At 44.5% G+C, this 15,075-nt stretch overlaps 1 protein-coding gene across 7 annotated transcripts in view; it reads right to left on the bottom strand.

The window, feature by feature from the left end:
• Erg (ETS transcription factor ERG) overlaps window positions 1-15,075 on the bottom strand; it is a 223,881-nt gene that overhangs the window by 92,295 nt on the left and 116,511 nt on the right. For 2 of the 7 annotated variants that reach the window (XM_052158549.1, XM_052158550.1), the window contains exon 1: window positions 7,784-8,179. The exons of 2 other annotated variants lie outside the window; for them this stretch is intronic. In XM_052158549.1, coding sequence (XP_052014509.1) covers window positions 7,784-7,903 — 120 coding nt within the window. In that variant the 5' untranslated portion in view covers window positions 7,904-8,179. Of the gene's footprint in view, window positions 1-7,783; window positions 8,180-8,336; window positions 8,481-15,075 lie in introns of those variants that run through there. 3 more of the 7 variants (XM_052158551.1, XM_052158555.1, XM_052158554.1) reach the window with 2 other exon arrangements.

Here is a 15,075-nt window from a genome sequence, read left to right as displayed (position 1 = left end):
GAGAGAGAGAGAGAGAGAGAGAGAGAGAGAGAGAGAGAGAGAGAGAGAGAGGAGGCAAGAGCAGGGAGGGGAGGGAGGGGGAAGAGGGAGAGGGGCAGGGAGGAAGAAGAGGGAGGGGAGGGAGGGGGAAGAGGGAGGGGGGAGGAGGGGGAGAGGGGGGAAGGCAGACCTACCCTGAAGAGTCAGGTAAGACAAGGGCAGACTCAGGCATTTCCCCAGCACTGGGGCAGGACACCTCTACACTCAGTGCTAGGAACAACTGTTTCTGTCAGAGCTTTTTATCAGATAACACAGAGAGGAGAGGGTCAAAGGAGCTCCTTGGATACTGGAAAGCTGAACTCACAAACTGGTGCTGACATGGAAAAATATGATAGGACAGGAAGCTGACCTGGACATGGGTACAAATGGCTTCGACTCACTGAGAGCTCATGTGTCTCGGGGAGTTCTGAACTCCTGGCCTTGTCCACTCTACGGTAACACAGTGGGAGTGATGGTTTTCCCAGGTGAGAGAGGCTCTGATTTGTGCAGGTCCACAATTTGAATCCCTGATGAGAGCCCTCTGGCTAGGCACACAGACAATCTGCACTATCTGAAGCTTCTGCCATGATCCCTTTTGTGAGTCCGGAGATCAACAATCCACCAATACCCCAAGAGGACCAGAGCTCTGCAGCCCCAGCTCCACTCTTCCCACCCCTAAAGAACAAAGTCCAAGGGAGAGCAGCTTCCTACTGAGTCCTATTGTGCCAGACTGAGGATCTGGCTACCCCCTCCCAGGGAAGCCCCTCTCCCATGGCCCTTCTGTGACTGCATCTGTGCCTGCCATCCCCTACAGGAATGATAAAACCAATCCTTTCCCGCAGAGTCTAGCAAAAGATTGAAAAAAGAAAGTATCAAGTGCCTCTCTGCTACAGATAATTGTGGGCTGTGGTGTCCTGTGCAGCCTCCGTGTTATTGACAGCTGCTGTACAAACACACAGGACCTCCCAGGAGAGCTACGCAATGTGAAACCACATGTTCTTAAAGCAATGTCTTAAGAAACATGCCTCAAATTGGGACATGAACTCAGCATGTTGACAAATTCTGAAATACTATTTCAATAGTTTCTTCTTCTGAGTGAAGCTCACGTGTACGCACCATCAAGTATGGCCGCACACCCATGCACAAATGGACTGTTATTAATTGGACTTGTGGATATTTACAACTAAGAGGCATAAAGTTGGGAGGGAGATGGGGTGAGGGAACTGGGGGCAGGTATAGGGAGGAAGTGGTAGATGACTATGCTTTAATATACACTGTATAAATATACAAAGCTGTCAAAGACTACATATAACATTTAAAAAATAAAAGCCCAGTGGGAGAGAAAATGAACAGAAATTATTTGAGTTGATTGACTTGGGCATTCATGTGGAAGTGAGGGCCTCTCTTCAGAGCTGAACCCATGATGGCGTTTATTAAACAGCAGAAGGAAAATGAAAAAGGTTCCGTGTATTATCTATCACACTCCACTTTAAAGACCGCACAAGAAATATGAAATCACAGGCATGGGTGTTTTAAAAGTAAGATTATTCAGGGCTGAGGTGGTTCAGTGCGTGAAGTCTCTGCTACTCCAGCATGAGGACCTGAGCTTAGAGCCCGGCACTGGTGGAGACGCAGAATCCAGGGGGAGCCACGCCTGTGAGCCCAGCAGTGGAACGCAGAAGACAGAAGACTGGCTCAGTGGCCAGTCAGTTTAACTGGATCAGTGTCTGGTCAGCACACATATGTACACACAGTTTCATGTTAACTCTCACACAGGCATGCACATGCGTATGCACACCTCCCACACGCACACACATTCTCACACACCCTCACACAGGCATACACAGACACACTCACACATATACACACATACACGCACACACGGACATAGACACACATGTACCTACATACACACCTGCACACACATACTCACACACAGGCATGCAAGACATACACATACACACATACATGTACATACATGGACACAGGCACACATGCACCTACATACACACCTGCACACACATACTCACACACAGGCATGCAAGACATACACATACACACATACATGTACATACATGGACACAGGCACACATGCACCTACATACACACCTGCACACACATACACACAGGCATGCAAGATATACACATGCACCCATACATGTATATACATGGGCACAGTCACATACCTGTGCACACACACACACATGCATACACACTCACACATAGGCACACACACACACACACACACACACACACACGCACGTGCGCACGCATGCACACTTGAGTGTGTGCCAGCCAAGCCTGTAGCATCTCTGCTTGATGTCCCCTATCACGCTTTCCAGAACTAAGCATGCATTGTTTCTACCAAGTGTTTGAAGTAATAGTGCTGATGTTGATGTTATAGTTGGATTCTGATGTGGCACTTTTAAACATAAATAATTTTACTTGGCTTTGGCATTTCTTTTCTGAAACTCTCAGCACTTATCTGCACACAACAGCACGGCACCTGTTCCTCCTGGGGCCGAGTTCCACAACACCCTGCCGAACACGACACTGGGCCCAGCGGAAACCCCTGACCCGAGTTTTCATTACTGATGCCTGAGACAGATCAAGGAAGTTCATACTTGAGCTGAGGACATGTAAGCCTGTCACCAACAGACCTGGAATCAGGAACCTCTACCCCTTGGATATAGCCAAATAAGGAAAGAATTCTTAGGGCCGAGTGGAGCCAAGTGATAGAGCTCTTGCCTGTCGTGCATGAAACCCTGGGTTCCCTGCCCAGTAGTAACTCAGGAAATAATCACATTATGTAGATATTTCTTTAAGCCAGGCATGGTGGTTCACACCTGTAATTGTGACATGGAGAGAGGCTAAGGCAGGAGGACTATCTTGAGTTCTAGGCCACCCTGAGGTACAAAGTGAGACCATCTCTAAAAGTCAACAAGTTAAAAAAGCCGAAATCAATCCCTGTCACCTGCAAACACAGAAGAGGTAAGATGTCACCATCAAGATTTCCAGCAGTTTATTGTCTAGCTACTTTTTGTGACAGGATGGCTGCTTGCAGGATTTTTTTTTTCACATAAGAGATGACAAAGTAGATGATTACAAGAACTCTCACTACCCAGAGTCTTATGTGTTCCAGATCATTCAGTACATCATTTTCCTCTGCAGAAAAACTCAGCACTGGGGAGACAGGAATAACCGGCATTAGGAGACCTCCAAGGACAGTGAGAAAGGCGACCATTAACCAGCTTCTTCTCCGAGCTTCCAGAGCCACGTCGCTCTGTCTGAGCCGTTGTGCCTGCTTATTTAGCACAAGGCCTACCAGGCAGCTCAGGGTATCATGGTGTCAAACAGGATCCCAAACTCAACGTCCTTATAGCTAGCTACACATTTTAAAACTCATTCTGGGTGCCCTTAAACACAAAGTCTATTTAATTTATCTTATTTCAGTAAGATCATGAAAGAAATGGGACTTTACATGTCTACATTATTTTGACCTCTTACCTCCTTTCCATAAGGAATTTCAGTTAATGTACATTGTTTCAGTACTTGTACATTGTTTCAGTACTTGTCCACCCCTACAGTTTGCCAGCCCCTACTGACAATGCTAAAGTGTCTATGTTATTACTAAGAACAAAGCCCTGTGGCTTCCTAAGTATATAGACACAAACAAACCAGGGCGAGCAGGAGGGAGGGGGAACTGAAGCAGGAGGAAGTGTGAGGGACAAGGGGACAGAGCTCACCTCCAGCCACATGGGGGAAACGGGCTGGGTCAAACAGTGTGTAAGTATAAAAGAGTAAAGTGCAGGTCACCCTGGACAACAGAGACAGGTTCATATGAAAAGGAACAAGATGCTGGTACGAAGTCAGATCAAAATGAGGAGAACAGGCTTCCATTCTTTCCCAATCACAACAAAGGTGAGAACAAATATCCAAGAAGCTGTGGGCAAGTCAGGACCTCTAGCAAACGTCTGTGAAATGGGCCAAATATCTAAAATTTGACAAAGATATTAAAGATACACATTCCTGGCAGCCCCAAAGTTTCTTTTCTAAGCAACAATACACTTTTAAAAAAAAAAAAAAAACAGGGAGAGGATACATAGCTGTGTCTGTATGAAGAAAGGGAATTTCCCACAGCACAACATCAGCTATAAACGATAATATCTATTTTATATGGAATACGAAAGGCACAAAATCATGCTTATTAAAAACTTATAGTGACATGGTGGTGACATGTGCATAAATTAGTATCAACAGCAAAAGGGAGAAAAGTTAGCTGTGTAGAAGAGCTAAGAGGCTCATACAATCAGAAAGACCACACCACAGATCAGCAGCCTCTGGGACCTCCTGGGACGTGGGGAGTCTAGATTGGAACATCTCTGTGTTTTCCGCAGAGAGGAATGTCTTTCACTCTATGCCTGTAAATTGTGCAAAGCAAAATTATGTTTTCCCCCTGAAGTTTCATGAAGAAAACTAGACAGTGAAGGATCCCAGAACCCTTCTTCATAAGCTCCCAAGGAGTGATACATCATTCAAGCCTCTTGATGTCACTAAATGTAGTCCTGGGTCTTTGAACAGAGGAAGCAGCAGGCTGTGTCACCTGAGCAACCAGGAAACTCACATAAGGAGCACTGTCCTTACGGCATTAGGAACAGTTGACTTTCAAGTTTTATTTTATTCTCTATGTATCCTTTTCTAAGAAACACTAGCCAGTATGTGTGTGTGTATGCTTGGAAATATGTTTTTAAAGATCAAGGTCTGTTTTTGTTTTTTCAGAAGGAAAAATAATAATGAACTTAAAGCAGATATAGATAATAAAAAAATCATTTTGTTCTAGAACATTCTCAGAGTGCAAGAGTCCTGCTGTGCCTTAAATGATACCCAGAGACTCATGCATTTTCAATTCTGCTTGCCTGAGCCTCCGAGTTTAGGATGCCTGGTGGGCATAGGTGCTTGTGCGCTCACACACATACGGGGGTGGGGGGAGATGGAGGGAGAGAGAGTGGGAGGGAGAGAAGGAAGGAGGAAGGGAAGGAGAGAGTGGGGAGGGAGGGAGGGAGAGAGTGGGGAGGGGGGAGGAAGGGAGATTTACCCATGTGCTGTATCGTAGAGGACATCTCAGATCTCAGAGTGACCCTAAGTGTACACACAGAGCCAGCCGCAGTGAGAAACTCTACTTGGGCTAGAGCAGAAGTGGGAGGGGGGGCCTGCTCTGGGATGTGGCAGTTACAAGCAGAACAACAACATTTGGCACCTGGAGTTTCTTCCAGTGTCACGGAATCCCCCACAAAGCAGCAAGAAGAAGGCCATGCCTATTCCCCTGATGCCAGCAGGTAGATGAGGAAAACAGCTGCAGCAAACGCAGCTGTAGTTGCGTGCCGTAACCTCATCCGTTCACAGCCCATGCAGAGATGCCCTTCCCTGCCTCGTCACCCTCAGTTCACAGTGCTGCGGGGCTCCTTAGGAACTTTCCAGCTGTCCAGAGCCTGCTCGCCTAAGGCCTCCTTAGGAAATTTCCACATCCTGTCTGATTCCTAAACGGCTTCCACCCAAGCTGCTGTTTAAACATGCTCCCTCCACATCCTTCCATGTACACACACAAACACACACACACACCACAACCCTATGCACACCAATGCACACAGGTATGCATACCAATCCATACACACATGAGCAAACACACTGACCTACAGATACACATGTACTCACACACACATGCGTTTGCACACACATGCGCACATACAAGATTCAATTTTAGAATTAAGGCTGGCATTCTGGGCTTCACAGCCTCCTTAAACTGTCCGGGATAAGACTGCTTCCATCTTAAGCCTATTCAGTTTCCCCCCCCCCATGTTTTTAAAAGCAGGATGCTATATATACAGACCTAGGATTCCTTGAGCTGCCCAAAAGGCAGATGTCACTACAAACAAGGTCAAGGAAATCTTTGAAGGGCTAAATCACACACCTGTCTCAGTACACAGGTTACCTGGGGAGCAACAGGCTCCAGGGTTAAGTATCTCTCAGCACTGCACTACGAGGCCCTCTCGGCCATCTTCTAGATGCTCTCAGACAGACGCTGGCTCAGCTGCTATCCCGGTTTTATTAGAACTCTCAGCCTTATCCTGAAGTCTGAATACGCAGAGAGAAATACTATTTCCTAAAATACCTTTACCTCTCCCTACGAAATACAGTGTTCACCACCCCAAATTGCCAAAGCCAGGCAAGAATACCAGAAAAGTACCTCACAGGGTTTTAGTCAGAGTGGCTAAAGGAAAAGAATCCCACACTGAGGTGGTGTTCCAGCTTCACCAGCTCAGAGTGCCTGCAAATCAAAGGAGTCGTTGATTTATTTACTGAAACACCTAAAACTCCAAGCATATTTGCAAACCAAAAATCCCCCTATGGGGAGTGTCTCTTTACTTCAGAGGACACTGCAATGTGCTAATTTGAGTCTTGTCCCAGAGTAATTAAAATTGCAGCCAACAGACTCAAGGCCTCTTTTCTCATTTCATAAACAAAGCCATAAAATCATCTTACTACTTTATCCAAGGAAGTTCGCAGAAAGCTCATCTTCAAGTAAGTCACCTCTCAAGAGAGACTGCTTTAAAAAGGAACACTAAAGAACTCACTGGAAGTTATTTCTATTGCAGGGAGAGACACACTACACAGGTGACACAGAACTCACCCATAACAGAGTCCCAAAAAGAGCAAATTGTCCCCAAATGTATTCAAAAGATAAAAATGCATTCTGACTTCGAAGGTAACTTCTTCACACAAGTGTGTCTTAAATGAAACTGTAACACACTGGAGAGTTTGTCCCAACACATTCCACCTTCTACAGGCCTGTCTTTTCTTTCCATGCCCTTTAAAGCACTGATGTTGTGAGTGGAGTGAACCCGAGTAAGCTTCTACTCAAGCGATCTAAGATTTACACAGAATATTTTATCTAATTGTTTTGAAATATAGATCGAATTAAGAGTCTAGAGCAGAACCCAAAAAGCAGCAGCATTTGGCGTTATAAAAATAAGTCATTTCTACTCATTTATCCAAAAGTAGAGTCTATCAGACACAATGTTAAAATTCCCCTCTAGATCACCATATTGCAGCTGGTCCTAATCCTTGGAGCCAGAGAAAGCAAACTCTCAGATGTCAGCCTTTGGTGTGAGCCTTGCCGGAATACAGGATACAGCCTAAGAACGGAAAACTGGATGGAACTCTGAAAAACGGTTTACTTAATACATAATTGTCTAGTAATGGTTCTCTAATGCCTAGTCTCCGTTATGGGCAAACCACAATTCTTATGAGTTTTCAAGCTAAGCAGAACCCTTGCTAGACAGACAGGCCATTTGAGATCTCTATGCACAAAATTAAAGACAATGAGCACACACACTCCTTTGGCTTTCTTTGTCTATATAGACTGCTGGTTTTCCTCATTCCTACGAATGTCGCCAAAGCCTGGTGGCCTGGAATGTAGCTTAACAGACCCACCACCTCTTTGTACAACCACTTCCACAGGTTTCTATATCAGCCTGATTTAGTTCTCCACCCGTGACCTGTGCGGCTTTGTCTCTGCACTGAACTTTACCAGTAAGCTTTCTTCTAGAAACATTTACAAGAGAACGCACAGACCCATCATGCAGCAGAGAAGACACCAACAGACCTCCACTTTACAGTCCCCACAAACCATACGACACTGGGAAGAAAGTCTGAACTGCACAGAAAGACAGGTGTTTTATTTTGATAGACACATAAACCAACACACCCAATTACCACCATTTGAATTTCGAGATGCCCGAGTCCTCTCGGCACGGAGGTCCCCACAATTCAAGTCAACATTTGTCCATCCTGTTACCAAAGCCACCGAGTGTCTCCTCACTTCCATGGGGATGTGCCTGGTGGTGAGATGTCCCCGAAAAGCGCATCCGAACGTTCACCACGGACAAGACCATCTCTTTGACCCTGCCCTCCAACCTCTGGAATTATTTCCTTGTATCAAACCCACATCCAGACACCGTTAGGAACAGGTAAAGAAGCTGAAAACTCAAAAGTGCTCCAAAAAGCCTTCACGAAAGTAATCCACGGCGCTCAACAGTGAATTTAGAAACCCCAATTTTTTTCTGAGTTTGAAGTTTTTAAGCCTTGCGGATGGTCTGAGTAGGAAAAAGGAAATTTACTAGGCAGCGCAAAGGAAATCTTGTTGTCCTCTATTGTGGTAGGGGGGGGTGTTGCCCAACCCTAACTTATCTGCCTTGATAAAGGAAGCCCAGAGCAAGAAGAACAAGATTTTGTCAAATGTAGAGGAACCCTCTCCTTACCTTAATAGTGCTGGCCATAATGCAATCAAGTTTATTGATCGTTAATAAATGTTAATAATAATTATTGCTTCTCTCTGACCAGAAAGTAGTTTTGATGAGGTTGTTTAGAGCGGATGAGATTGTGCTAAGTCTGGGAAATGAAGTCAGCCAATGGCAGGAAGAGGTTTCTATTGGTCCTGGCTGCCCAGCCCAAAGAAACAGGATATTTGGGAGTGGAGAGATAAGAGACCCTGAAAACAATGTTGTTTTTCTTGATGATATGCAGCCAGGAGAAGTTTTTTAATTACAAAAAAAGGGGGGCATCAATTGGCTGAGGCCGGGTTGTCACAGCAGGTGTGACCTGCATGACTCTGGGTGACAGGCTGCACCAGACCAAAGCAGGATACAGATGTGACGGGGCTGTGCATGGCTGCACATGGGAGGTGCCTGGGTGCCCATTCTTGACAGTGCCCCCTTCCCAGGAATGCCATCCAGCTAGGACTGAGGGCTGAAGCTAACTAGGACCTAGTTCCTATGGCTGCACACTCATATCTAATAAGGCCAATTTACTGGCCAGCTACTAATAAGTCTCCATTTATTCAAAGTCTCCATAGAATGTCTGAGAACTACTTCAGGAATTCTCTTTCAAAACATGTGAAATCATTATTTGTTCCCCAGGAAGTTGGTTAAAAATACAGACACTGGGATCAAGGTAAGCAAGAAAACTAAAGAGAAAGAAAAATCAGATCAAGATCCTGTTTTCAAACACTTATTAAAGGGGCTGGGTAGATGGCTCTGTCTATAGTGTCAACTATGCAAGCATGACTCCCTGAGTACCGTCCCCAGAGCCCACAGACAGAAAGCTGGGTGTCCTGCACATACCTTTAACTCTAACCCTGGGGAGTCAGAAATAAACAGATATCTGGAACTCATTAGCTAGTCAGCATAAGCCAATCAGCTGGTTCCAGACCAGCATCTGAGGAGAAACATCCAGGGTTGACTGGTGGCCTTCATATGCATGTTCATCTACGCAAACATACATGCCTATATACAGGCATACATATAAACACTACGTATGCTTATACATGTTCATGAGTGCACACACACACACACACCCAAATAACTAGTTTCTACATTCTAGAACATAAATCCCTCTGATGGACACCCATGCTGTGGACCATGGATTCTGAACTCTGAGCTAAGGAGATGTTCTCATAAGAGCATGAAAGTCAAGCTACAGGTTCAGGGCTACAGCTCAGCTTTCCCCTGAAGGAAGCTGAACTGACACAGGCCTGAACATTCCTTAACAAGATTTCAAACCTTTAATTACTCATTTTCAGGAAATTACTTGGTCTGTGGAAGAAACAACAGTCTGCTTTGAATTGAACCACATGAAAGTTGGACCCGTAACTTGGTCTCATGGGGACCCAAGGAGCACAATGGACTGAGTCATGGACAATTCTTGGTTACTGGGTAGACAGGCAGTTAACTGAATTCATTCAGTCTTTGGGCCAGCTCTGCCGAGATTCCATACACCAGCTCCTTTCTCTTGTTTGCCCCTGGTCCACCTCCATCCCTTATGTTAAAATACATGAAAGAAGAGAAAGAGGAGACACGCAGGTGGACGAGCTGGGGTGATCCTGGCTGCCCTCCACCTGCCTAGCATGGTCAGGGGTTAAGGGTTCAAACACAGCAGTTCAAAAAGAGAGTGAGGAAAGAAAGAGGGGAATGGGAAGAAGGAGAAAAGGATCAGGGAGAGGGGGAGGTGGGAACCAGGAGAGGGACATTAAAAGAAAGAAAAATTCGTTAAGAGCTAATTCCTAGTAAAAGCTTTGGAGGCTACCGGGTTCTCAGAGCCTTTGAGAGAAAGTTGATTCCAGGCTCTTTTTATCTCTGAACAATGAACAAGATGTCAGGCAGATTATGTTTCCCCTAAAATTTTCAAAGTTCTGAGTTGTTTATCCCGGCAGCTTCCTACAAGCCCTGAGGGGGGAAAAAAAAAAAAAAAAAAAAAAAAAAAAAAAAACAAAGTAACGAAAGTCCCAAGCAACACACTGTGTCCTTGGTTTTGTTTTCTTTTCTCCTAAGAGTAGATCCACCTGAAATGTTAATCTCTGTCCTTCAGTAACAGGATCCACTGTGTGGATTTACCAGGTGTGGGCTTTTAAAAGGCTGACTTCTTTGCAACAAAATAGCCACAGACCCAAGCGGACTCTTAAAACCCCCATGATCTGCCCAGGATACTATAGCGCCTGTCTAGGCCAAATCAAAATGTCAGGACAGTTACAAGACAGAGAGAACACCCTTACATACTTCAGTTTTCCCGAGTCTCTACCACGTGCCCAGCCCTCCAATATTTATACACAATCCTTTATGATTGGATAAAATACTATTTTATTAGAGACTAGATTCTCTGCTTGAGTAATTATAAACAGAAACCAGACACTATAATTATTTGCTCTATTTTCAAGATTCTAGCCATGCCTCTTGTGCCTAATTTTGATCTTAAAGATCTGAACCATGATCAGATAGCATCATAATTTGGGGATTAGAGTTATAAAACTTGCCACAGGATTCTAAAATGGCAACTCCCCTGTTTAAAGATCCCTGGTTTCTGATGACAAAACGCTTAGCTGACTTTTTACCTTTAAACACAGTAATTCCCGATACCATCAGAACAGCACACAGGCTGGGCCACCCCAGATGACTGAAAGCAAGGGCTCTTCCCATAAATGTCAACTGACTATTGGTAGCACAAAGCACTCCTATGAATTACAACACCCCATGCTATTTCCCAAACTTATGCTGGGGAGTCCAGATGGGGGAGCTCACTTTATCTTTCCCTAACCCTAAGTCTGTGCACCCAAGTGGCTTTGGACCTGGTCACCCAGCACCTGAGAACTATCTTCCTTCCAAATGTTACTTTAAGAGAGGCTCTCGCTGGACAGATCTAGTTAGGGAGAAATCTGGCAGCCACTAGGGGACATCCAGGCTGTATGGCGGGGCTAGGTCCTTTCTTACCCTGCTTAAAATACAGGAAGGCCCCACTGGAGCAGCAAGCCCCACAGCGGCCATGAGGAGCAATAATGCTGGAGGAATTCTCCACCTTGAGTTCATCCCTCGCAAAGCCTGCCCCCTTTGATGAGCCTGTGCATAGCTCCCTCCAAAGCAAACAGGAAATCGTGTAAGATACAAAACTGCACAAATGTATCATAAATAACAAAAGCCCGCTATCATTCACTTGTCCCCAAGCCACGTCTGACTCTCTGATGGTAGCATCCTCATTTTCTCATAAACTATGCATACTATGTGGGTAAGTGCATCAGGCCAAAGGCAGCAGGCCTCTGCAAATGAAACAAGACCACAGTGGAAATAATAATGGGGCACCCTGTAACAGGCACAGTCATGGCTTCCATATTATCCCTGCATCAGGCATCAATAAAATGGAATATCCATGACCATCAAAAAATGACAGATGGGGGGGTGACTTGGTATAGGACCCTCTGGTTCAAGCATGAAGATCCAAGTTCTGATTCACATAAGGAGCCAGGGATGGCCATGCCCACCTATGAATCCAGCGCTGAGGATTTCTGGTAGCTCACAGAAAACCAGAGAGGTCCAGGTTCATTGAGAGACTCTGTCTCAAGGGAATAATAAGCAGAGAAATATGCACACACTCACACACAAACACTGTAGGAAAATTGTGTGGCTTGTGAATACTTACTGATACGAAGACTGCCGTCTGGTAAGCTAAAACTCACCATGTAAGTTTTGCAGACGCACTTTGTTTAAAGGTGAAGGTGATAACAGAAACAGCGGCAAGCAATGCATTGAGATGCCAACACGGAGAATCTTCGCTTGTTTTATATTTTCTATATAAACTTGCAATAGGCATGTTCCACGTTTCTATTGGTGCTGGTAAGTAATATGCAGCTTGCTGTTTACCTAGAAACACAGGTAAGACATGCAACACACCAGACCCTGTGAGCTCATAGCCTGAGACATGCAACACATGCTTCTGGTTGCCAGACCCTGTATGCTCATAACCTAGTCCCCGCCAGGGCTGGAGAGATGGCGCAACGGTTGAGAGCACTTGCTGCTGTGCAGAAAATCTGAACTTGGTGCCAAGCACCCATGTCAGCTGGCTCACAACTGCATTTAACTCCAGCTCAAGGGATGTGACATTTTCTTCTGGCCTCCTGGGGCCACCTGCACCCCTTATGTGTGTGTGAGCTCTCTCTCTCTCTCTCTCTCTCTCTCTCTCTCTCACACACACACACACACACACACAAAATAAAAAGTATATATTTTTAAACGTCTATACAAACACAAAAAAAATCACTCTTTTATAGAAATCTATTTTTAAAAAGTGCAGAAGACACTCTTCTGTGACTTCTGTGTGGCGGTGTTCATGGGTCTGACAGGTCATCCTGCTGGTATTAATAACACATATTCTTCACACCAGAAATTCCAGTGGGTACTGACAAAGTCAGGATGACTGGGCTCTGACCCACCACTCAGCATTCAGGAAGCCCATGTCAAGCTAGTCAGATAACACACACACACACACACACACACACACACACACCTGCAAGGCCTGGAACTCACCCATGAATGAAACAGAGGCTTTTTAAGGCCAAAAGAAATGTTGTACATTGTTCCTTGGATGACATGTGAACCTTAAGTGCATACTGTTTGGATTATTCACCAGGACCCCGTAAGAAGGATGTCCCAAGGATGTTTGCCAGGGACGTGCCTGAGACTAGAGATAAGAATCGGCCATCTGGAGCTGTCCCCACAGTGGAAAACTCCACCATGCTGGGAAGTTTCCCATCTACATCTCAGAGAGGATTCGCTTGAGAACAGGGCAGGGTGTTAAGATGCAGTCAGTTTCCAGGTCTCCCATTTATCACTGGCTAAAGACTCTTTCTATTTACAGTGTGCACCACACTCAAGTGTTACTCTGCCAGGCAAAAACTCTAAGTGGGTATATTTAAATGTGTGTGTGTGTGTGTCTTGTGTATATGTGTGTGTGTGTAATATATATATATATAATCATGTATATACACATATGTGCATTTGTCTGTGTGTATGTATGTCTTTGTGTGTGTATGTCTGTGTATATCTGTATGTCTATGTCCATATGTGTGCAAGAGTGTGTATGTGTGTATTTGTGTGTATGTATATGTCTTTGTGTGGATGTCTGTGTATATCTGTATGTCTATGTCTGTATTGTACAAGAGTATGTGTATGTATGTATTTGTCTGTGTGTATATATTTGTCTTTGTGTGTATGTCTGTCTGTGTATATGTGTGTATATATATATGTCTGTATGCATAAGTGTGTATATGTGTATGAATGTCCATTTGTCTATGTGTATGTGTATGTATCTGAGTGCATGTCTATGAATGTGTCTATGCTTATATGTGTATATATATATAATATATGTATCATATATACCATATAAGATATAAGATATATGATAGATATCATACACATATATACATATACACACATATATATGTATATATATACTACGTATGTCTGTGTGTGTCCATGAGCATGTGCATGTGTGTGTCTACAAATGTATCTCGTGTTTGTACTTGCCATACCTTCCAGCAGGTCATTAAGAAACAAATTACCATGTAAGTAATTATTGCTTAACACCTTCTTGGAGTGGTTAATACAGTCTTCAGCCTCTTGGTTGATCTGAACTAATTTAAATCAAGGAAATTGTTATCACACACTAAATCCTCAACTTTCAACACCTGTGCTGCAATTTCCTTCACCATGAGGCAGACATCGGTTCAGCTCTGTGGGTTCCAGTGAAGCAACAATTCCAATACGCATGACTTCCTCAGCATCCAGAACGTTCTCGGTCGTGCTAACCAGCTCACTCTCATCCCTGAGTCTATTAACAAATCACTTGTGGTTTTTTTTAAACAAAGACTAAGAGGGATATACTTATTCTGACACAACAGTTTAGCTAGAAACAACTTTTAAACTTCCTGATTGGATGACTATGCCTCTACACGGAAATATCTTGATCACGTACACCCAGGACTAGGTGTATGTGAGCAGAAGTGTTATTTGGAAACACTGTCTTGCTACTAGTCACCTTGGGGCTTGCTCTGCAAAGGACACACATCGAGGCACAGAGGCACCTGGCCAGGCTTGTGGGGACTGTGACACAGCTCCGCCCTCCTCAGCCTCAGTCTGTCAGCACGGTATTGTGCTTGTCAGCACCTTTGCCGTGCCAGGACATCATCTTTGGCTGCTCAGATTAACTCGGGTTTTTATCACTATTGAGAATCTTAAATGATTTTTTAAAAGTGTATTTGTCTTCCTTACTAGGTATCATTTGTTGATCTGTACTAGGCTGATCTGTAAGTGATTCTTTCAGGGCCAGGGAAAAGGCTCTGATGGTAACAGCACCTGCTGAGAGGCCCTGGCAGCCCGAGTACCCACTTCAGGAAGCAGAGCAAAGGTGGGAAGAGAGACTCCGCATAATCCACAGAGTTGTCCTCTGATGTCGGCAAGCACACACACATGCCTCCAGCCACTCCCCTACCTCCACCCCACACGCAAAGAAATACAAAGTTTAGACCTAAGTTATTTGTATAACAAAAATAAAGGTAGTATATCTTAAACAACGGCAATCCACGGAGATACAGAGCCATCCATGTAAAAGTGGCCTTGCTTTGTCATGACCTCAGTTAACTTGGTTCACTGTTTGTTAACACATTTCACAATGGAATAT

Source organism: Apodemus sylvaticus, chromosome 15 (genome assembly GCF_947179515.1).
Source record: "Apodemus sylvaticus chromosome 15, mApoSyl1.1, whole genome shotgun sequence".
NCBI lineage: Eukaryota > Metazoa > Chordata > Mammalia > Rodentia > Muridae > Apodemus > Apodemus sylvaticus.
This window is presented reverse-complemented; position numbering and strand designations above follow the sequence as displayed.